The sequence below is a fragment of the Miscanthus floridulus genome, chromosome 2 (genome assembly GCF_019320115.1).
Source record: "Miscanthus floridulus cultivar M001 chromosome 2, ASM1932011v1, whole genome shotgun sequence".
NCBI classification, from domain to species: Eukaryota; Viridiplantae; Streptophyta; class Magnoliopsida; order Poales; family Poaceae; genus Miscanthus; species Miscanthus floridulus.
In genome coordinates, this window is record NC_089581.1 from 55408893 (window position 1) to 55419035 (window position 10143).

The window sequence follows — 10143 nt, forward strand, 5'->3', positions numbered from 1 at the left end:
CCTTGTTACCAGTTTTAATTCGAAAATGACTAGATATGCTTAGTCATGCTTAGCCAGGTGATTACCTGTCACCTGCAAGTTTTAAATGGATCTTTGGTTACTTATGTTATCATGAAATATGAGCATGTGGAGTAATAAATCTAGACCGGGTGGACTCGGTGTGTGTGAGCCACAAGACATGGAGGTCTTGTGAGCGGGTTCTTTCCACCTGGGTCGATTAAGGCACGTCCGTTGTTGAACTGTGTGCGGTGAGACTTTGTAGTACTAACCACATACTCTGGTAAGCCTGAACTTGGCGATTCTATTACGAGAATGGCTACTCGTGCACTGGGAGTGGAGAGATGGCGGGAATAGCATGTACCCACGTGGCAATGGGCTGGATTGGTGGAGTACTGTATTCTCGGGTGGCGCGGACCCGTTCTTGTTTAGAGGATCCGAGGGTAGGTTGGTATATGTAGGTCGGGGACCTGCATATATCGTGTGGTCTGGAATCCCCAGCTGGGTTTTAATCGGTTCGAATCGTCGTTGCTCCTCGGTTATGGAGACTCACTTCTCTGTTCATCATCGTAGTATTAATAACTGGAACTCGAATAAGGCTTGTGAAGGTGTTGGATATGAAGTTTCATGATCTCAACATGGATCATGTCAGCTTTGTATATGTTTTTATGAAGTTTTCTATATGAAGAATTTTGTTAAAGAGCTTTTACGCAAAAGAACTTTGATTATTGTTAAAGCTATACCTTGAATCCCTGACCCTGCATTCCTGAGTCTTCTCAATTTTGTTTCGGTTAAGTCTTGTTGAGTACTTTTGTACTCAGGGTTCGTTGACCCCTTGTTGCAGGTGAGCCTCATGAGCAGATCTGTTTTGGATCGTGCTGCATGACTATCGTTCGTTCTGACGATGAGAAGTAAAATGTGTGATCCTTGGGCAGGATGTTTATTTTGTGTGTTATGTATATATTAATTATGCCTCTCCACTACTACTATGGTTTGTAATAATTATCGAACTTAGTTTGTAAGGTTTGAAACAACTGGTTTGTAAACTATGCTATCGTAAGACTTCCGCTGTTTTTACTCTGGTATTGATACTTGAATAAATGTTGTAATACTGCAATGACTCTGTAACGTGATCCTGCTCAGAAATCGTGGATGATTCGGGGTTCCCCGAGGACACCCGACAGTCTTTTTAAGTTCATGGAAACATATGCATAGATGTCAAAGGTCGTCGGACAGTGACAGGTGCATGTGGGCCCTATAACTTAGGAGGTTCTGCCACAGGCGCTTCTGGGGGGACCAATGGTGATCGAGGACGGCAAATCATGAATACTTCTCGAGCGTGAGTTGTTCTATCATCGGCGTTGGTTTCCATACTATTAGAGTTGTTGATAACTTCAGTAGAGGCTTCTAGGTCGCAGATCGAGTCTCCTTCTTGGAAGGGTAGAGTTGTTGTCGTATCATCGACTAGTTGGGTGCCGCCATCCTCAAGAACGGAACCTGGCCAGTGGACGATGTAGTCTTGAGATGTTATAGTTAAGACGAGACCTTCCTAGGCTCCTTTTAGTGGCATTCTAAGCACCGGATTGGTGGACCCTTCGGGCCATGTCTGATAAGATGTTGCCAAGTTATGGAGTCCAAACGGAAGAGGACCCAACTTCTTTAAAGTACTCTGAGTGTGCTCCGAGTTGTATCCTTGATAGGTTGACGTCGTGCCTTGGAGCTTTGTCGGAAAAGAACTCGGTTTTCTAAAAGAACTCAGATAAGACTCTATCTCGGAAGCGGAACTTGAGTTTGAATCGGATGCGTGAAGCCGTGAAATCTGAGTCGGATCGGACATCGCGAGCTGCGCGAATCCTCCAGCAAGTTGATCTATCGTTGTCGCCAAAATGGAAAGGTCTTGATGATGATCTAAATCTTCGAGGAGATGGCCTTGGAGCTTGCCATTGTCACCTGCCTCATAGATCCATGAACCGAAGATGAAGGTTGACCCTATCGAGAAGGTCATGTTGTCGAGGTCCATCGAGCTCTCGGATGCAAAGTCGCCGAAAGCCCCTACCTAGCGCGCTAGCTGTCGATGTTTCACCACTGATAGCCTGCCACGGGGGTACCCGGGGCAGTATGTTCGAGCTTCAGCGTATGCAGAACTCGACGGTTAACGCAAGAGGCAGTCGATTTATCCTAGTTCGAGCCCTCGACCGTGATCGAGTAATAACCCTACGTCCAGTCGATGTTAGCCTTTGCGTTGGATTGATTGTAAAGTGTTGTGTTGTCGTCTCTCTTGGACCTAGGATTCCCGCCCTCCTTTATATAGTCAGGAGGTCAGAATCCTAGTCGGTTTACAATAAGAGTTCCTCGTAGGATTATAGAATAATACTACTACTAAGATTACAGGGGAAGAATCCTAGTTAGACTAGATATTCTCCCTTCCTTGCGGGGTATCCCGTGGGTCCCGCACCGATAGTATTCTACTCCTCCACAGGCTCGGGGGCTACTGTCGGGTATCGATATTAAGGACACACAAAGCAAGGAAGTTAGCGCCCACACTGACTTCCCCGAATGGATCAAGACGTATTAAAAGGTCTCGTCCGACCCCAAGGCCGCTGGGCTCTGTCTCGCCCGACCTTGAGACCACGGGCTCTGTCTTGCCCGACCCTAAGGCCGTGGGCTCCGTCTCGTCCAACCCCTTGGGTGTGGGCTCCGCCTCGTCCGACGCTAAGGACACGGTTTTCGCTTCGTCCAACGTTGACCCATACCGCCGCCAACCACTCCAGGTCCAGGTGTATGGGCTTAGGTCAAAACTCTGGCACCAGAGAAAAGACTGGCATGCCTCGATACAACCCGTGGCCAAGACGGGCCATACCTGGGGATTCACATCAAGAACAGTATCGAGCGTGTCGTTACTGTTCTGCCTAACCCCCGTACGGACGCTGACAGGCGCGTCAGTTCACTATGACGTCCGTCAGGACGGAGTGGAACACCATGACCGGCAGATGACGTCTCCGCATGGCGCCAGTGACAAACAGGGCCACGACGTTGAGCCGTCTCTGTTGACATCAACAGGATCGGCGAGACCCGCAAGAAGAAGAAGAAGGACCCGACGACCCTGGAAGCCTTCTTCTCTCTCGTTCTTCTCCTTTTCCTCCGCTGTAACCCACACTTTTTCTTCGCCTATAAAATGGGAAGCAGGACGCCCCATGATGGGGGGATAGAATCGAAACACAAGAGCACGACACGAGTACACGGCTGAGCAACAAGCGAGCTCTCAGCACCCGTTTACTTCTACCAGCAGAGACTTTTGATCATCTCCCTCTCTCGCCTGTTTATAAGGAGGTGTTTGGTTCTTTAGTCGCTTCTAAAATTTATGTCACATCAAATGTTTAGATACTAATAAGGAGCATTAAATATAGATTAATTATAAAACCAATTACATAGATGGAGGCTAATTTGCGAGATAATTTTTTAAGTCTAATTAATCTATCATTAGCACATGTTTACTGTAGCACAAAGTTATCAAATCATGGACTAATTAGGCTTAAAAGATTCGTCTCGCAAATTAGTCACAAGTTGTGCAATTAGTTTCGTAATTACTCCATGCATGTGTCCAAACATTTGATGTGACAGGAATTTTAGTAGACACTGCAGGAACCAAACAGGGCCTACCCCTACTGTAAACCAATTACCGGTTACACGAGCAGCAATGAAATGGATATAAGGATGTTCCGTTCGAATCAGTATAAACTCTTATATCCTTTGAGCACACTATCAGAACTAGACGTACAAATACAAATTTAGTCATCTGTTGTCAAAAACACCGAGAGTACGTGACGCGGAGCGGCAGCGTGAAGCCACCCACCGCGGCACGCCACGCTTGGGCAGCTCTGCCGACTCGCCGCGTGCTGGAGCGGTGGCTGCAGCGTCCCGATCGAAATCACGTGAGCGCGCACGGAAAATGCCCCGCCTCCGACACACATCCTGATCCTTTGCCCCGCCTGACGGCCCATTTCCGTGTGCGTTTCGTGCGCCCCATGTGCAGCATCAGACATCGAGCCGTCTGTCCATCCATCCACCCCTTTGAAAAAGGAACGCCGCACCGCGGTGACGCGTCTCGGCAGCCAGCCAGCCCCCAGCCCGCTCCCCGCTCCCCGCTCCCTTCCACGCGCCACCCCACCAACCGGCGCAGCGCTCTAGCAACCCCACCGCGAGAACGCGTAAAATAAGCGAGAAGCGCCGCACCCTCGGCACACACTTGAGGACGCGCAGTGGCTCTGCGTGCCGTTGGGGGCAGGTGGAGACTTCACGTCCCCGCCTCCGCCCAGGCGCCCACCCCCGACACGCGCACACATATCAGTACTGCGGCCTTCACAGACAAGCCTCGCCCTCCCTCACAAGTCAACTGCCTTTCCACCTCCTCGCCGTCGTCCACTCGTCCTCGTCCCGTAGTAGCGTGACGCCTAGTCTCGCGCCTCCTATATAGAGAGCGAGCGGCGCGGTCTCTGCAGCCAGAAATAGAGGGGGTGAACACGCACGCACAGAGAGACCAGGTTCCAAGCAAAAGGCAGTGCAGGCAGGGCGACTGGAGCTAGCGTGACCTTGCGTTGCCTTTGCTTGTGTCGAGAGGAGAAGTAGAGCAGCGGGTGGTGCACCTGCACGTAGCAGCTGCTGCGGTTGGAGGTTGACCATGGCGGATCACCAGCGGATCCACCCTGTGGACCTGGAAGCCGGCAATCGGCCGACGGCGCCGCTGGTGCCCGGAGGCTCGTTCCGGTCGGACAAGGGCGACCCGGCGCGGAGCGCGAACCACCACCACCAACAACGACGACAGCAACAAGGCTACGTCCCCGGCGGCCCCCTGCCTCCGCCGCCGCGCCGCGTCGCGCCACCGGCGCCGCCGCTGCCGCCTCCGCGGAAGCGGCGCGGCCGGGGCTGCTGCTGTCGGTTCCTCTGCTGCGTGGTGATCACCGCGGTCGTGGTGGCGGTGCTCGCCGCGGCGGCGGCGGGCGCGCTCTACCTGGCGCTGGACCCCAAGGCGCCGCGCTACTCGGTGGACCGCCTCTCCGTGTCGGCGTTCCAGGTGGACCCGTCGACGCTGGCGGCGCGGGCGCGGTTCGATGTGACGGTGACGGCGGCGAACCCGAACTCGCGCATCGGCATCCAGTACGAGCCCGGGTCCAGCCTGGGCGTGTGGTACCAGTCGTACCGCCTGGCGCGGGGCGCGCTGCCGGCCTTCTACCAGGGCCACCGCAACACCACGGTGCTGGCGCTGGCCATGGCCGGGGAGGTGCAGCTCGGCACCGCCGTCGTGTCCGGGATGCAGGACGCGCAGCGGACGGGCGCCGTGCCGCTCGTGTTCCGCGCCGACGTGCCCGTGCGCGTCGAGATTGGTAATTTCAAGCTGTGGAAGGTCACGTCCAGGGTGCGCTGCGACCTCGTCGTGGACAGGCTCATGGACGTCAGTAGTCCCATCAAGATCAAGGCCAGCAACTGCAAGTTTAGCTTGAAGCTGTGATTCATAAATTCGTTGCCGCGGTTTTTCTTTGGGTTGTCTGTTCCCCTCTCTTTGGGAGAGAGTTGTGAGTCGTTGCGCTGGATTCTTCTGGCAGAGTGCTGGCCGTGTGTGGTAGTATTTGGCTATTTGCACAGATTCAGACGTGCAGTGCACTCCCGCCAACCTCGTCGGTGTTCATCCCGGCCGTGTACAGATGCTAGTATATAATAATTGCGGTTAGAGGGGAATAATGGGTCCGTTCGCGTGTTCTTAAACCCGGCTTATTCGTTTCTTTTTTTATCCGGAACAATATTTTTCTCTCACAAATTTCTCCAGCAGTCCTTCGAACCCTTCAAATTTTTGACGAGATTTTTATATTTCTAGAGTTACTTCTATCACCACACAATTGAACAAGACACAACCACCAATCAAATGGAAAATGGCTCTACTACCCTTAGTCCATTACTCGACAGGAGAGAGCGCAATGGAGCAGAAATGTCAATGTTTTACTACAAGTAGCTTGATAATGGTATGACCAGGAATGGCGTCATTTGCCACAGGAGATCTTTCATGATAACGGTAGGTCCTGAATACTGACACATGGTCATTTGCAAGTGCACCAATGCTCAGCTGCTCTACCTAAAAGCGATGGTGAAGTAAAGAAACTAAGCAGGTGTTTGATCCAGTGACTAAAATTCAGGAGATGTGTCAAGAGAATATTATATGGGGTGTTTGGATAGTAATAAAAAACAAATTACATAATCCGTCAGTACTCTACGAGACAAGTTTTTTAAACATAATTAATTCATCATTAGCACATATTTATTGTAGCACCACATTGTCAAATCATGGACTAATTAGGCTTAAAATATTCATCTCGTAAATTAGTCGTAAACTATGTAATTAGTTTCGTAATTAATCTATATTTAATACTCCATACATATGTCTAAATATTCAATAGAACAACGACTAAAATTTAGGAGAGCCAACCAAACACCACCTAAATTTAAGTGATTCCTGCCATGTATCATGTACAGTATGTGGTTCAAAGTCAACACGGTTCACCTGCCCTAAGTTGCCCCAGTTGGCCACAAGCCACAATGTTTTACGGATCCGTGCGCATTCTTCCTATAGGAGTACGTTGAAGAAGCCATCAAGTCGAAATGCAGTCTCTCGGCCTTCCCAATTCCCAGGTGGTCAAACCAAGACGCCAGTAAAACATCGACTCAATAAGGTTGCCCACGGCCACCTAAGCTAGCCACAACAATTGATTGCAACGGGTTATCTCTCTGGATTATGAAAGTTACGTGAATGGAAAATGCAGCTTTTAATAATGACTTTTTCTATTTATATGTAGATAGTTTTTTTTACTAAATCTGTCATATTTCATAGAACATCACGTATATACCATATGAACATAATAAAATACATCATAGAACATCACATGTATAATATATGAACATCACATTTAATATTTGACACACGGGCATTACAGGAGGAGCCAATACCCGAATTTAGTAACCATCATAGGACATCACTTGTATACCATGTACACAAAAACATCGTAGAACATCACATGTATACTATATGAACATCACATGTATATTACGTGCTATTTATCTGTTGATAAATTTTTCGATACTAAATTTGTTTGATTTCTTAGAACATCATTTGTATAGCATGTGACACAAAATAAATCATAGAACATCACATATATATACTATATGAACATCACATCTATCTATCTATCACTACTACACTCGCACCTTTCACAGCCGCGTCGTAACCCATGTCGCAGTCCAATTTCGGTCTCGGCAGTAAGCTGTCGATAGTGATGGTCATAGCCTTTACCGTTGCCATCTGGGATCGACTGCGGTATACACTAACACCGTCGATTGGCTTATGATCTGACCATGATTAGGTCCTTACTTCAGTCGCATTGGAGCACGATCCGGCTGTGGATGTACACTAACACCGCCGCATTGGTAAATGATCCGACTGTGTCGAGGCTATCAAAACCGTCGTGTGGGCACATCAACCACCTGTATAGTGGTTACCAGCACTGTCGTCTTATACTTCGACCCGACTGTCAGCGGTGCGGGTTCACTGTCGGTTCGATGGTCGAGACGCCTGTGTAGAGGTTAACACCACCGTCGCTTCAGCATATGATCTGCCAGTACAAAGGTCATGGTCACCGTTGCCTTGCACCATGATCCGCCTTTGATGATCGTTTAGTCGGTGTCGGATTACTAAAGGATTCGGCGGTGATATACTTTTGATCCCTGCAGTGTCATATCTATAGCGACGGTGACAGAATTTTATCCCGTTTCACAATAGTTACTAATTCAGCTAGGCCCTTAATAGCTTGATGAACACAAAGCATATAGATATATAATCATTACATCCATAAATCATATTCACAAATAAAAGTATTTTTTACAATAACAATGGACGCTACCATAACATCTTTCTTAACTGATGTCCTAACACAAGCGGTACATAGAGTATACTAAAGGTACTGATCTATACAGACTTACATAACGAAATGACAGAGTTGAGCTCCTTATATGTGGCACTCCTGCTTACAAGGCAAAATGAATATAATTAGTACATCCTTCGGATTGATAGCCAATGCACCATGGAACAATGGACGCTACCACAACCTGAACAAAGCAACAAAATTAATAATATTGAACATACCATTCCTTTAGTTAATAAGCCAAAATTGACCTATATACACATAGAATGAAAACAACTCCCTACCTGAATAAAGACTGTCATGATGACAAAATGCAGGAATGCACCTTTATTGCTCTGCTAAAGACTTCATGAACAAGGGAACATAAGAAAGGTAGTAAGGCCTATTCATATGAAAACGCTCTCTTGATATACAAAAATGGATGACATGGGCATGGATGACATGAACCTTTCTGCGGTCCATGTCATATGCAATCAATGTTCTATCCTTCCCAACAAGGAAAATAAAATTCCATTCTGAGTGAACTGTAATAACTTTGTACACCTCATTAGAATGCTCAGAACCAACTTTAATATTTATGCGTCCAAACAGTTCATCTGTGTCCACAACATGCTTCAAAATCCAGTTATCAGTACCATAGTCTTCAAGTTTCCACACTAAAAGCCAAGACCTATTGCGAAAATCAGCACAACACACACATAGGTGACCCTAAGCTTGAGGGATGGACATTTCAGCACCACCTGGTTTACGAATTGTCCTCCATGTCTATCCCTCCATATCCACAGCAACTATCGTAGAGTACTCAACCATGTGCATAAAACCATTAAGAAAAACACTTCTCGGTTTGAACGTAGAATAATACTACCCTCGCCCCATTCAAATTCCTTAAAGATCCATACTGTAGTTTTAGATGAGTAGATCCCCACACCTACGCATGCATCCTCCACCTCAACAAATTCAATCACATGGAAGTACGAGTGTCAGGGACCTAATACCGGGGTACCCCGGTGAGGTGGAACTGATAAACCATTGACCATTGACACTCCCGATTAGACGAGAATGTTGCTGCGTCTCTTATCCGGACCGACAGGAGACTAGTTCCGCCTTGCCCAACCCCCGAGGGTCAGACTCCGCCTCGTCTGGCCCCCGAGGGTCAGACTCCGCCTCGTCTGGCCCTCGAGGGTCAGACTTCGCCTCGTCTGGCCCCCGAGGGTCAGACTCTGCCTCGCCCGACCCCCGAGGGCTGGGCTCCACCTCGCTCGACCCCCGAGGGCTAGGCTCTACCTCGCCCGACGCTCGAGGGCAGACTCCGCCTTGCCCTACAAGTACACCCAGCTCCATCATCAGGATGAGCTTGAGGTACGACATGACACTCGAGTGAAACACAGCACAGAGGACCATGCTTTGCGCCACGGTAGGAAAAGTACTGCCAGGGAATGATGGGATAGGTGCTTTAGTCCACTCCAGCATTACAGAGTCTGAACATTATTGTAGGCACCACCTTCAGCCCTCAGACACGGAACCCAACGTAGACATACGACAACCACTACGGTCCAGGAAAGGACTCATGCCCTCCACAATGATGGATGTGCTGTCACCATGCTGTGGTCCCAAGGGAGCGGCGCCCGCTCCATGGCCCCTCGGGCCCACCAGATCGGAGCACTTGCTTCGGCCTCTGGATGCCCTCTCCGATCGGAAGGCCTTGCCCACAGCGCTACATCAGACTCCGACCCCGCGTCCCTCCGATGGGGACTCATAGGAACCAGAAGACGTGTGAAGCAAGGTTGGTCAAAGCTCATAAGTCAAAACCACTATACCAGAGTCCATACCCTACGTGAAGCAGTACTCTGTAGCCATCCCGACATTTTACAGTGGCATCGACAGTATTGTAGGCGCTTACCATTATATGGTATCCGCCGGAATGGATAACAAGGCTTGGTAGACGTGAACAACAAGGCTCGGTAGCATACGCATCCTTTCCCTCTCACTTGTAAAGCCGCCCCCTTCATCTATAAAAGGGGATGTGCTTCCTCCAACAAAGGGACTAACTTTTGACGGACAACACAACACACATCACACACAGTCAAGCTTCTACCAGGCTCTTGGTATCCTTTCGACCCTTCCATCAGAGACTTGGGACCAGTCCCTCTCGCGACCATTTGTACCCCCTACTACGAACCAT

At 49.0% G+C, this 10143-nt stretch overlaps 1 protein-coding gene across 1 annotated transcript; it reads left to right on the top strand.

Moving 5' to 3' along the window:
• Positions 1–4265: 4265 nt before the first annotated feature.
• LOC136538858 (NDR1/HIN1-like protein 6) lies at positions 4266–5757 on the top strand. Its single transcript, XM_066530805.1, has one exon. It carries the CDS (start codon positions 4676–4678, stop codon positions 5501–5503), a length of 828 nt encoding a protein of 275 aa, XP_066386902.1. The 5' UTR covers positions 4266–4675; the 3' UTR covers positions 5504–5757.
• Positions 5758–10143: the final 4386 nt, after the last annotated feature.